This window comes from Aquarana catesbeiana, linkage group LG01, assembly GCF_042186555.1.
Source record: "Aquarana catesbeiana isolate 2022-GZ linkage group LG01, ASM4218655v1, whole genome shotgun sequence".
Classification (NCBI taxonomy): Eukaryota; Metazoa; Chordata; class Amphibia; order Anura; family Ranidae; genus Aquarana; species Aquarana catesbeiana.
This window is the reverse complement of record NC_133324.1, coordinates 350,512,892-350,527,604: the sequence shown is the minus strand read 5'-3', so window position 1 is coordinate 350,527,604 and position 14,713 is coordinate 350,512,892. Positions and strand designations below refer to the sequence as shown.

The 14,713-nt window shown below is 41.2% G+C and overlaps 1 protein-coding gene across 1 annotated transcript in view; it reads left to right on the top strand.

Annotated features, from left to right (window-relative positions):
• Window positions 1–10,205, top strand: part of LOC141145707 (dehydrogenase/reductase SDR family member 4-like) — a 30,340-nt gene extending 20,135 nt beyond the window's left edge. The window contains exons 8-9 of the mRNA XM_073632584.1: window positions 1,213–1,268; window positions 10,019–10,205. Of these exons, the coding sequence (XP_073488685.1) occupies window positions 1,213–1,268; window positions 10,019–10,133 (171 nt within the window). The 3' untranslated portion in view covers window positions 10,134–10,205. The remainder of the gene's footprint in view (window positions 1–1,212; window positions 1,269–10,018) is intronic.
• The last annotated feature ends 4,508 nt before the right edge of the window (window positions 10,206–14,713 follow it).

Genomic DNA, 14,713 nt, shown 5'->3' with positions numbered 1-14,713 from the left:
GGGCTGCCAAACGTGCGGGAATGCACAAAAAGTGCTGCAGGCACGATTTAGAAAATTGCGCCTCACCAACTGCATAGTACAGCAGTACCATGCTTTTTCGCAGCCACAAAGGCACACAAGTTTTCCAGATACATGGGGTACCATTAGGAATTAGTCTGCAGAAGGCAGCGCATTTTTGTGTGCATTCCCGCACTGCACCTGATGTAAACAAGCCCTTAGAGAAAACTTTAAGTGCGGATGTACTTATAATTATAAGTGATGCAGCACATATTTTTATTTGACCACTTGATATCCACGCTATAGCCGAAAGACGGCTACAGCACAGGCTTAAATTGCAGGGAGGGCGTACATGGACCTCCTCCCATGCTCGCGCTGCCCACGGGCCCCTGCGGTGCGCGGGTGGTGTGCATTGTGATCACAGAGTCCTTGGGACTTGGCTGATCACAGATCGGATTAAAGGGCTGATCCTGGCCCTTTACCAGGTGAATAGCTGTCCGCCAACAAGCCAATTACCGGCTTCTGTAAAAGGGACATCGGTCCCACCAGTCCTCGTAACCAGTGCCACCTACCAGTGCCCATCAGTACTGCTGACCAGTGCCACCAATCAGTGCCTCATCATCAGTGCTGCCTATCAGTGCCACCTATCATTGCAGTCTCATCAGTGCCTCCTGATCAGTGTCGCCCTATTAGTGCAAAAAGTGAAAAAAGAAAAGTGTGTGAGTGTGGCGCTGTCCCAGGGCAGCAGTCTATCAATTTAGGAATATACTTCCCACCTAGGCTTCTAATTACATCCATTAGCGCGGACTCCCTATTTCTTCTGTTACGCCCTATTAGTGCAGCCTATCAGTTCCCATCAGTGCAGCCTCATTAGCACACATCAGTAAATGGAGAAAAATTACCTGTTTGCAAAATTTTATAACAACATTTTCGGTCTTTTTTTGTTTGTTTAGCAAAAAATAAAAAACCTAATGGTGATTAAATACCCCCAAAAGAAAGCTCTATTTGTGTGAAACAAAATTATAAAAATGTCATATGGGTATAGTGTTGCATGACTGCGCAATTGTCATTCAAAGAATGACAGCGCTGAAAGCTGAAAATTGGCCTGGACACCAAGGGGGGTTATGTGCCCAGTAATCAAGTGGTTAATGAGAGGCCATAGTTGTACTTTAAAATGCTTGGGGTAGGTACTGAGAAGTTTCTTTCTCTCCACAGCTATGGCAAAACAAGTCTGGCTTGGATCAACTAACAACCGCTATGGGTATTAGCAGGTAAGCGTTGTAGCATGTAAATGTACAATGTCATGGCCATATGTTTTATTTCAATCTGAAGTAGAGCACATCACAGTCATTTTCAGCAAAACCTCACTGATATTGAATTGATATTGTACAATTAATTTCTTTTTCACCTTATATCTAAATGACACTGTCTTGTGTATGTTATTTGTTGTGATATATGCTATTCTAATCACGACTGGGTAGTGTTTAGGTGTATTGTGTGAAATGTGCTATATTATGTGTAAAAAAGCTTGGACAAGTCACTGTAATGTTGATTACAAATACACTACAGTGGTACTATAGTTTTGGTCTTTTAGACTCCTACTTGCACCAGTTATACTGTTTTTTTTTGGGGGGGTTTTACTGATCGTTATTGCTCTTCCTAATGCCTAAGACCTGTCCATATCACAACCAAAGTGAACACAGATGCCCTGGACCTCTTTTATCAAAGTGTGTTTATTAAGAATTGTCGATATTGCCAACATCAACCAGTTAAATATACTGTGTACATTGGTTCAGAAGCTGTATTCTTCCAATGGATTGTCATATCTCATTAGTTATTATTATTATTAAAGGCACATTCATGAGAAATGTCTGGTAATGCATTACAGCGCTGGCCAGTCAAAATCCATCTGTTCCATCCTGGAAGTGCTGATTAAGAAGAGGGAAAAGCGTGCAATCTTCACCAACAAAATACATGAACATGAAATTATAACATTATTGTGCTCCCAAGTGATAATTACAGGATGTATGGAACACCTTCTCCACATCCACACAAAGTGCTCACAAAATTATTATTGTTATCATGCGGCTTTCCACAATCCTCTACTATAAAGACATTTTTTTTCCAACTCCATCTCCACTGTTCCAAGAGATAAACAACAAGCGAGCACCATAATACAGTACTCTTTATTAAAATATACTTAAAGAGGTTGTCAACCCTCACGGTTTCTATGCATTGAGGTGAAAAACCTCTTGAAGTTCACCAGCCCCCTTTTACTTACCTGAGTCCAATCGTTCCGGGGACGAGCACACCCGCTCCAGCCGGTGTCTCCGGTCCTGATTGGATAGATTGATAGCAGCGCAGCCATTGGCTCCCGCTAGTGTCAATCAAATCCAATGACGCCGGAGGCGGAGCCGAGACCTGCTGTCTGTGTCAATGGATGGAGCAGCACGACACAGGAGTGTACTCGCACGGTTGCCCCCTGAAGGAGAGCGCTTCTCCGACTGGGCACTCGAGAAGAGGAGGAGCCAGGAGCGCCACTGAGGGACCCCAGAAGAGGAGGATCAGGGCCACTCTGTGCAAAACCAACTGCACAGAAGAGGTAAGTATGACATGTTTGTTTTTAAAATAAAAAAAGTTTACATATTCTTTAACATCCACAGTGTGTACTCACATTTAAAAACATATAATCATGCCCGCATCAACCATGAGTCTCACTGTTGATGTACTAAGAACTGCTTTCCCTACTTCCTATTCGGCTCTGGCATGCGTTTCAGTGATTGGAAATGATGTTAGCGGAATGTTAGAAAAAGACTAGAATGTATTTGAAGGAGCACTAAGTGGAAATATAAGATAATCAAGCTTATATCTTGCAACAATACTCATGTGACATACACTCACTAGCTTTTTTAGGCCCACCTTGCTAGTACTGGGTTGGACCCTCTTTTGACTTCAGAACTTTTCGTGGCATAGATTCAACAAGGTGTTGGAAACATTTCTCAGAGGTTTTGGTCCATACATAATTATTTGTTCCCCTGCTGCTTTTGTAAGTTTGCCCACTTACTTAATTAAGGGTCTATCATTTTTATCATAGGTGTATTTTAAATGATTGAGACAGAATAGCAATCAAAAAAAAAACACCTGATGGAAATGTTATAAATTGAGTTGCAGTTCAGTGAGTAAAATAAGTATTTGATCCCCTACCAACCAACAATAATTCTGGCTTCCACAGACTGGCAGCAGTATGTGCTCATGTGGTACACGGATTAGTCCTGGCAATTTAAGATGGTGTTCTAAAGACAACTCGTTGTGTGTATAAAAGAAAATTGTCCACAGAATCTTTCTTCCATTCAAACCCACCATCATGGGCAAGACCAAAGAGCTGTCAAAGGACATCAGGGACAAGATTGTAGACCTGCACAAGGCTGGAATGGGCTTCAAGACCATCAGCAAGAAGCTTGGTGAGAAGAAGACAACTGTTGGAGCGATTATTCACAAATGGAAGAAATACAAAAAAAAATCAATCACCCTTGGTCTGGAGCTCCCTAAAAGATTTCGCCTCATGGGGTAAGGATGATCATGAGAAAAGTGAGGGATTAGAACTACATGGGAGGAGCTTGTAAATGATCTTAAGGCGGTTGGGACCACAGTTTTCAAACAAACCATTGGTAACACAATACACTGCCATGGATTGAAATCCTGCGGTGCCCGCAAGGTCCCCCTCCTCAAGAAGGCACTTGTACAGGCCTGTCTGAAATTTGCCAATGAAGTTTAGTTCCTCTACTGAAGGTATAGGCCGACTTTGCTGCATTGAGGGGCCAATGGACAGGGTATGCATTGTAAAATCTTGGATGAGAACCTTCTTCCCTCTGCCAGAACACTGAAGGGTCGTGGATGGGTCCCCAAGTATGATAATGACCCAAAACATACCACCAAGACAACAAATGAGTGGCTCAAGAAGAAGCACATTAAGGTCATGGAGTGGCCTAGCCAGTCTCCAAACCTTAATCCGAAAGAAAATGTATTCAAGAAACCAGATTTGAGCTTTGTGACATGGTGCATTATCCTGCTGGAAGTAGCCATCAGAAGATGGGTACACTGTAGTCATGAAGGGATGGACATGATCTGCAACAATACTCAGGTAGGCTGTGGCGTTTAAACGATGCTCAGTTGATACTAAGATGCCCAAAGTGTGCCAAGGAAATATCACCCACACCATTACACCACTACCACCAGCCTGAACCGTTGATACAAGGCAGGATGGATTCATGCTTTAATGTTGTTTACAAAAAATTCGGACCCTACCATCTGACTGTCGCAGCTGAAATCAAGACTCATCAGACGGGGCAACGTTTTTCCAATTTTTTATTGTTCAATTCTATTGTCTATTGGTGAGCCTGTGCAAATTGTAGCTTCAGTTTCCTGTTCTGAGCTGACAGGAGTGGCACCCGGTGTGGTTTTCTGCAGCTGTAGCCCATCTTGTTCAAGGTTCAATGTTTTGTGCATTCAGAGATGGTATTCTGTATATCTTGGTTATAATGAGTGGTTATTTGAGTTACTGTTGCCTTTCTACCATCTCAAAACAATCTGCCCCTTCTCCTCTGACATCAACAAGGCATTTTCGTCCAAACAACTGCCGCTCACTGGATATTTTCTCTTTTTCGGACCATTCTCTGTAAACCCTGGAGATGGGTGTGCATAAAAATCCCAGTAGATCAGCAGTTTTTTAAATACTCAGACCAGCCTGTCTGGCACCAACAACCATGCCATGTTCCAAGTCACTTAAATCCACATTCTTCCCCATTTTGATACTCGGGTTGAACTTTGGCAAGTTGTCTTCACCACGTCTAGATGTCTAAATACATCGAGTTGCTGCCATGTGATCCGCTGATTAGCAATTTGTATTACTAAGCAATTAAACAGGTGTACCACTGTGGCCTGTGAGTGTATATTTTAGAATGCCCCTGTGAGTTACAGTACATGAGAACAACAACAAGAAAACTCTGCATTAGAATAAGAGAACACATAAACAATTGAAAAAAAGCATTAGTGTTTCAAGACAATTTAGAGATGCTCACAACTGTGACCCAAGGAGAATAATGAATCAGAGAAGATCAAATCTTAAAAAAAGTGATATCACAGAACGAAACCTGTTGGACATATGAACTAGGCACCTTAAAAATCAATGGTCTTAATGCAGACATTGATTTAAATTGCTTCATCTCCATTTTTAGGACCCAACTAATTTACATATAATGTTTTAGTCTGTGGGATTTTTTTATATATTTTTATAGAGATTTTTATATCCCCCTACATTATATAAATACTCCCACATTTCATTGATTTAAATTTTTTTTTTTTAATCTTTTATTACTTATCTGGGAAAAAAAGGTTAGAGAGCGCAATGCTCATCATTGAATATTACATATATGGTAACAAGCAGTATAGGAAATGGGCAATACGAGTAGAGTAAAATGTATTAGGGATGTAATATAGTATTTGGCCACAAGATAAAGTTGATTAGTCTAAACAGGAAGTTGGTTGGAACATATAATGACTGGAAAATATATATAAGTGTGGAAGATGTACAGAAACCATCCGTCCCTGACAACATCAAAGATAGATGAAACTTATTGGGCAGGACTAAGGTTTGTGATGTAGTTTCTGCTAACATCACTTCCAGTCAGTGGAACGCACGTCGGAGCTGAATAGGAAGTAGGGAAAGCGGCTCTCAGTAAATCGCCAGTGAGACCCATGGTTGATGCTGCCATGATTATATGTTTTTAAATATGGGAGCCCACGATGGATGTTTTTAAGTATAGTTTAATAAAGAGTACTGCATTATGGCTTTTCTCTTGATGTTTATCTCTCGGAATGATGGAATTGAAGTTGGAGAAATAAAGTGGTCTTTAAAGTGAAGGAGGATTGTGGAAAGCTGCCTGAGAACAATATACTGAAAAAGCTGTTCTGAACCTACATATTTAATTAGGGGGTCACCAAAAATCTAGTGAGTACATCATCTGGTTTCAGAAGCACTGTGGATGAGAAGATGTTCTGTAGATCCTGTAATTATCACTTGGGAGAACAGGAACATTATAATTTTACGTTTTAATTTATTTTGCTGGTGAAGATTGCTCTGAAATTGGAGAATATTCACTATATATGCTTGGACACTATATGTTGTTTTTGGACACTATGGTCTTTTTTGGACATTATATGTTTACGTATGGACGTTTATAAATGTCCTCAATAGGGTAGGGTGATATCTCGGTCATCGCTGAAGCAATAAGCAAAATATCATCTTTTAGTACAGGTGATTCCCTACGAAATAAAAGTAATCCTAGCGGCTAATGAGCCACTGGATTACTCTTACAGGCAGCTGAAGTGGGCACACAGTGAGAGGAGTAGACTTTGTTCCTCCCATTGTGTGACAGAAACCGGAAGCAACAGGGATTTAGTCACTTCCAGTTTTGGTTCCTTGTTTACCTGGCTGTTAAAACAGCCAATCAGACCGATATGTGTCTAATTGGCTGCACAAGAGGCCAGAGGAGAGATCTGGGGTCCAATAGATCCCAGATCTCTCAATCCGTTGTAATAACAATAAAGTTGATCAAAAAATAAAAATGAAAGGTTACATGGTTAAAAAATGCTTAAATAAAAAAAAAAACATAAAAAAAATTGGAAGTGACTGCGTGCTCACATGCAAACGCGAACGCACACGTAGGTCCTTCACCCATATGTAAACGGTGATTGCATCACACATGTGAGGTATTGCCGCAAACGTCAGAGGGAGAGCAATAATTTTAGCGCCAGGCCTCCTGTGTAACTATAAACTGGTAATCTGTAAAGGGTTGTCTATGTAGATTTTTAGGTACCGTAATTTGGTGGTGTTCCACGGGCGGACGCAATTTTAAAGCATGTCATGTATGGTATCTGTTTACTCAGCCTAATATCATCTTCTATATTTTACCAAACAATTGGGTATTGTGTTTTTGTGCATTAAAGTGTATTTTTAAAAAAAATTTGCGTTTAAAAAACCACTGCACATATATCGTGTGACATAAAAATATTCAGCACCCATCATTTTATTTTATAGGGACACTGCTTAAAATAAATGTATAATGTTTAGGGTTTTTTTCTAGCAAAAAATGTTGAGAGGAATGTCAGAATTGGCCCGGACTGGGTGTGGTTAAGCACTTTCTTAGTTTTATTTATGTATAAGGTTGTGATTATAGAAATTTTTGTAGCGTTGTACCCATGTACATGTTTTTTAAAATGTAGCTTTATATTTCTTGCTATTTCCATAACTTTCCTTAACTTCTCTTCAATGAACAACCTATACAAAATTCTCCTACTCCTGATGATCACATCCCTACCACATATGTATATATTATTTGTTGTGCACATTTTGCTTTTTTTTTTTTTTTAATCCTACCTAAAACACGCTAACACTAACTGACATTGATACAAAATGTAACCACTTCCCACCCGTAGGCCATCATATGACATCCTGGACTTTGAGTGGGGATATCTGAATGATGCCTGCAGCTGCAGGCATCATTTATATATATTTTTTTTTTCTGCGGGTGATTCCTTGCACAGTAAAAACCCCCATCCACACAGAAACGAGCACATACGTACGTCGTGCCCGCATATGTAAATGGCGTTCAAACCACACATGTGTGATATCACTGCAAACGTTAGAGCGAGAGCAATAATTCTAGCCCAATACCTCCTCTGTAACTCTAAACAGGTAACCTGTAAAAAATTTTAAAGCATTGAATATGGAGATTTTTAAGTACTGAGGTTTGGCGCCATTCCAACGTGACATGTTAGGTATCTATTTACTCGGCGTAGCATCATCTTTCACATTATACAAAAAAAACAGGCTAACTTTAATGTTGCGCAAATACCATGTGACATGAAAAGTTGCAACGGCCACCATTTTATTCCCTAGGGTCTTTGCTAAAAAAAAACATATATAATGTTTGGGGGTTCTGAGTAATTTTCTAGCAAAAAAAAAAAAAAAAATGATTTTTACATGTAGGAGCGAAGTGTCTGAATTGGCTTGATCTGGAAGTGGTTAAAAAAAAATTTTCTTAAAATGGTTGTAAACCTCCATGAAAAATGAACAAATTATATTCATCTAAAGCATATTCTTGTCTCAATCCAGAGCACTAAGTGTCATTTCTGTCAGCTGCCCCATTCCTCTGCTATTTCATAAATTGCTTCTGCCAAGTTTTCCTGACACAAAAAGGTGAAAAGGGAGGGAGCTCCAGCACACAACCTGTGATTGACAGCCTCTGCTTTTTTCCTGTGTGCTGCATGAAGGGGGGTGTGTTTGTCTCCCCTCCAATCATCTCTTAACTTTGCAGAGTGTAACTTTAGCTCCAGCCCCCTGCTTTATGGAAGCTCAGACAATCTGTATACATTCTGCACTTTGAACGGATGTTGAGATGAGAAGACTGCAGATAAACAGATGCAATGTACGTAGGAAGATTTGTTTCGACTCTGTGTATCACCTGAGGCCAGTCAATTCACTGAATTAATGTAAGGGTTTACAGCCACTCTAAATCCTACCTAAAATACATACACCTGACTTTTGACCCAACATTTAACTCTGACCAGGACCTTTGACCCTAATCCTGACAGATCAAACCCTGATCTAGCTATTTTATCTTTATTTTTTTTTTTTTTTTTTTTATACTTTTTTTTTGTTTACACTTTTCTCCTCTAGCAAGGAGAAAGAGATACAATTTGTCTTTTTCTCCCATCAAGAGGAAAAAAAAACACAGGGGCAGGCTGTACAGTGACTGATCACTGTGATAGCCAGTCAGAGGTTATCACAGTGATCAGGTGATCAGGAACCAAGCCTCCTGGTTCCCGATTGTTAGTACGAGACCCAGGGCTCTTGGTGAGGGCTTGGTCTTTGTGCTGGGAACATGCTGTGGGCTCTCAGCACAAGCACAGTATCACATATATGCGGCTAAAGGCCCACCTCCCTGAGGCTGCATATATGTGTACTCTCGGGTGGGAAGGGATTAACTTACCTTTCTTATGTAAGTTAGAAAGGAGAGGTTTGGGAAATGGTATTGAAATGTGTTTCTAGCCAAATTTACCAATGGTCAGTAAAGTGTCAATGGGTATTCACATGGGGAATTTTTTCTAGAGGCAGCTTTGTCCAGGGACTCCTAAACCCAAGACCACACTGAAGGCTAAACTGGCTACTGATGCTAATGGCTGCAGGTCCTTATGTGCACTGGTGTTAAGAGATTAATTGGGCATGTTTTGAAATGCTCTGTATCTTCTTTTTTTTCCTTCTCCTCCTCCGCCTCCGTTCTGTCTGCTGTCAGGAATAATGAGCACAATAAATCTCTGAATCCCAGCTCCTTGGTCAGAATGAACAAGTAAGGGTACATCATAAGAAAGTGATTAGCCAACTGTTACAAGCCACAGCTGGGGGCACAGGAGGCAAGTTAAATGCCCTATTATCAGTTCTAAGTGTCACAATAGGACAGACATACACAGAGGGGTGTTTTGTAGAATTTGGGATTTGTGTATAATTCTATTCAAAATCTTAAATTCACAGTTTTATAATAAAGAGGTTAATGCAAAAAAAAAAACTATAGTAGTATAAATGCTTGCTTTAACATTCTGTTCTGCACTTGAAATGGTAGCTGAAGCTGCTATGGGCAATGCTACCATAAAATGTGTTTGGCTGGATAACGATAGTCTCAGCGCTGAAGGCTATGTCACACCTGTTATGTCAGCCACCTTAGCTGGAATAACTTGACACTGTGTAGCACCAGCAGGAGTTATGCTGAGATTCCCTTACATGTTTTTAATTATTGGTAGTGAGCATCTCCAGAAAGAAATCATTAAATCATCTTGTATACAACCACATATGTATCTATTGACACTCACTTTTGTTTTCCAAACCTTAAAGCAATAAGTCAGCAGATAATGAATGATAACATTATGTGACAGAATAACGCCATTCTTGTTCTTCATTACATTGCAGGATCGGGGAGCCAGAAGAGTGTGCCGGAGTAGTGTCTTTCCTCTGCTCTCCTGAGGCCTCATATATAACTGGAGAGACAGTAGTGGTTGCGGGAGGAGGGCACTCTCGTCTATGAAAAATTCATTTATCCTTATGTCGCACCATTCAACGTGTCGTGTCCACACAATAAATATTACAATTTGCTACATGTCCATTTTATATCATGTAGCTGGACTCTTGGTAATTGCATTGTGAAAATAATTTTCTGAAAATGTGGTGCCACTTCATACAGTAGCACTGATGGAATTGAAGAAAAACATCAATAGGCCATGTTCAGCCTGTACGTGATTAAGTGACAAGCTGATTTATGTCACCAAGGTTTACTTACAGAATGTCAATTAAGCCTGATTAATGTGCACTGCTGCCCACCCACATCCTACTAATGCTGCCATTGTTGGCCTTTGTAAATTTATGGCACACACACCTTGGAAGTATGAGAAATATTTTCTTATTAAGAAAACCTTTATGAAGAAAATTGTTTAGACTTTTTTTTCTACATCAAGGTTTAGTTGAAGCTTAGCTACCACCTTAAATAATGAAACATAGCTTAAGCTGGTACTAACCGGCCAGATATCTTTGGTAAAATTGGAACAAGAGATGGAGGTACAATTGTGCAAAGCAGGTAAGGCATTGCTTCCTGTGCTGTAGTGCACTCTATCCTTAAGGCCCCTGGGTACAGAACTGATATTAAGGAAGGACCAGGAAAAAAATTGTGTTTGTCCTACTCTTCTCCACCCTTTCTCAAGTCCGAGTGCTATGGGAACAGTTTGCCTTTACGGTGCAGCGATAGAATGTTTCTTTTATATAATATACTGTCACCAGTGGTATCCATTACAGAATTGTCAGGTCACTGCCACTATTCTTTATACAGTGAAAATGGTAACTGTTAGCCATTATACAGCTCCCTTGTGATGTCCTTATCCTAAATATGGGCTTCTTCTTAAATAGGTTGAGCATTTGTCATCTTTATCTGCCATCAGCAAACTCTAGTCAGAGACTGTTGCCTATGGATAAACGTGCCTGCTATTTGGTTTAGATCTACAGGATTGCAGCTTGCTGTTCACTGGGTTTAGCATACAAATGTTTAGAATTCTGGTACTGTTTTGGTGTTTTAAACTTTCCAAACTCTAGCCAAAACTAAACAAAAAGTCTTGGCTTTAGAAATAACTTTAAGCTGAACTCCAGAAAAACAATGGCTCATTAAAAGTAGCTTTTGCCGCAATACTCATTTTCAGTTTGACCTCAGTACTTCCTTTCCGCCACTAGATGGCTGCAGCCTTCCAGGTTGTATGAAGACTCTGCATTATTAAGTCCACTTCCTCTGAGCCCAGGCTGTAATAGATCAGCTTCCAGCCTGTGACTGGACAGTGAATAGAAGGAAGCACAGTGATGAGCTCAGCATGGTAGCTACTTCTGCTTTTTTTTTCCCAGTGCAAAATTGTAATTTATTGATATAAAATCCAGAGGGTACTCACAAGTGAAGAAATATCAACAGACAAAAAAAAGTGATAACTGCAACCTGCTAACTCTGCCCGACGCGTTTAATCACAAGAGGATATCGTCAGGAGCCAGTGCTGAAAATAGGCAACTATAAACATCTTTCTTTTTTTTATGTTCAAACTGTTTTTATTAGAACAAAAACCAAAAATTTACAGATAAAGCATTATCACAGCAAATGTCAGGTATAGATGACAATTTTACCAGAAAAATATTATGATCATACATCCCTTGTGCAGTAAGTTGCGTGGTGAGACACATATTAACACATATGTGTAAAGCAGTCGGAGTATGTATGGTACATCTTGTATTCATTTCCCTCAATACAGAAGATTAATAGGGTAGCAACAATGATGTTAAAGTGTAAGGATCACTGTTGCTTAGCTAGGGTCTATCAGCCAAGGGTTTTTGAAGCTTGCAGCCACCTATCCCAGATTTTTGCGTACTTGGCTGGGCAACCCCTGTGTGTATAGATGAGCTTCTTATACAATAAACTATTGTTCACTTCTGTTACCCAACCGCTAAACTTGGGTGGTGTGGTCCTCATCCACGGGCTTGCTATAACTTTTCTTGCAGAGAAGAGTGTTTCATTCAGAAATATTTTAGTAAATTTATTCATATCTGGTTCTGGGTAAATTCCCAAGAGGCATGGCTTGGGTTGCAGAGTAAGGGGAAAACCCATTGTGTCATGAAGAAACTGTACAATCTGTGTCCAGAAGCTGTGGATCTTGGAGCAACTCCAAAGTAAGTGATAAAACATTGTGCAGTTGGCAGATTGGTCCAGTTTATATCTGGATACTCTAATTGGAGTAAGGTATGATTGATGGATAATATAAATCTGCGTAAGTCGGTCAGAAAATTTGAGGGACACTAATTTGCAGGTGTCAAGAGCATCACTCCAGTCCTCATCCTCCATTGCCCGGACATGTTCCTCCCATTTAGCTTTTGATGCGTAAGCTGACCTAGAAAAGGAGGGCAGTAATAACATGCTATAAAAGATTGAGATAAGTTTTTTGGGGTCTGAGCTACGTATCACTTCGCTTCTGCGCGCGAGCTCGTCCCGACAGGGCGCTTTAAAAAAAAAAAAAATCATTTATTTTACTTTAAATTTTTTATTTTGACACAAATGTTTGACGTTGCTTCCGCCCTCCCATGCCATGGAGCTGAGCAGGGGCTATCTTCCCCTCAGTTGGCAGTCAGGCATTCACGGGAGAGGACACGTTCGTCTCCGCCGCTACCGGCGGGTCCGATGAGCGGCGGAGACAACCAGAGCATGGCGGGAGGGGGGTGGGCACCCCTCCCGCCGCCGATAAAAGTGATCTTGTGGCGAATCCACCACGGAGACCATGCATCGCATACTAGCCCATTATGTGCCACTTACCTGCAAACGAAGTCCCCGATGTCCCCGCTGGTGGCTGCATCCATCTTCACCCCTCTTCCTTCGGGGCCATGGACTCCAGCTCTGTGACTGGCCGGAGTCGTGTGACATCACTCTCGCTCATGTGCGCGAGAGCCAACGGTCACGGCACAGGCCTTTTGGAAACAGCACGATCGTGCCCTTTCTTCAGTGCGTATGCGTCGGCGCAAGCGTACATGGTAAAAATCTCCTAAACTGTGCAGGTTTAGGAGATATTTCCAGTACCTACATGTAAGCCCTATTATAGGCTTACCTGTAGGTAACAGTGCTATAACTAGGTTTACAACCACTTTAAGGTATCTAGTGACTTGTGCTAGGTAGCTGCAGAGCCCATTACAGGTCCAGGGCCATGACACACCCACCAGTATAAGCCTGTCCCTGAAGATGTCTTTGGAGTAGAATCACTGGAGGAGGAAAATAGTTTGGAATGTGACTGTTAGCTTGATGTTCTCCAGACCACCACTACATTTTTTCTATAAGGGGCCAGGCATGTGTACTCTGCCATTTTACAGGGTTGTCGTGTCTATAACAGTCTTTACTGTGTTGCAAGCACCTAGCAGTGTACTGTTAAGCCTAGTACACACGGGCCGAATGTCGGGTGGCATCGGCCGGTTCAACAAAAACCAACTGACGTTCAGCCTATGTGTACAACGGCTGTCCGGCCAGCTTCTGCCGAAGGATCTTGACCGAAAAAAGTCTACCGACTGGCTTCCGATCAGTTTTGGGGGCTGACGCTTAGAGTCAACTGCTGTGACAAAATGCACGTGTGACAAGCACTTTAAGGAACATAGCAGTAAAACTTTTTTTTTCGAGCTTGCCACATTGGTGCACCTACAAAGCATTACCGTGTGTTTCCTCTGCCTCTTCCACCTTTGCCCTAAATACAAGCACTGCAGCCTGCTTGTAAGGCATTCCAGGGTCAGTTCTCCTCGCTGCTACTTACAGTGACTTGGTCACAGAAGGTCACCCTCTTGCTTCTGCAGCTGGGTTTTAGTGAGTATCCTTATTGGTATAGCTCATGCAGATCATAAGTGCAAGGGAATAAGCCCTGCATGTCTTTCCTGCTCTTGATACACTAACAGCTCTGGGGCAGCTTGCAGTGTTCTTCCTTTTGGACCTGATGCTGACAGCTTTGATTGTTCTTCCCCTGTTTGAGTCCAAATGTTTCTTGTGGTCATCCCTAGCCCTGTCTGGCATGGCTCCCTCCACTGAATTATACAGAAATTGATTTTCTACAAATAACCTACATTTTATACCAAAAATTACTGTCATTATTGCTGACTCAGAACACAGGGGCTGCATGCTTACTTGCTTGCCTTCTCCAGAATCTGTCTCTGATATGAATGCAGTTGCTGCTTCTGTACAGTACATACTGCTGAGGATGACAAGGAATCTAACCTATCCCTTTTGAATGAGCTGGTGCCTGAAAAGGCTCAGTCTCATTACATAACTCCTACTCCTAAATATACTATCTCTGTTCTTATTGGTGTGGTGCATACATATTTAAAACTACAGCAACCTTGTATGTGAACTAAAGTTACCAGTCTGGGCTTTCTTAAAAGTTCCCCACCCGTCCAAGTCATTTGCTACTACAATTGGTTTTGTAGAGTGACTTGTCTTCTTCCAGCAAGCTAATTTCACCTCCCACGCATATTACTGGGCAATACCTTATTGATGAGGAAGGTGTTAAGAATGGCATTTACATACATTTGCGCACCCTGTGCACATGTTTGCAGGGTTTG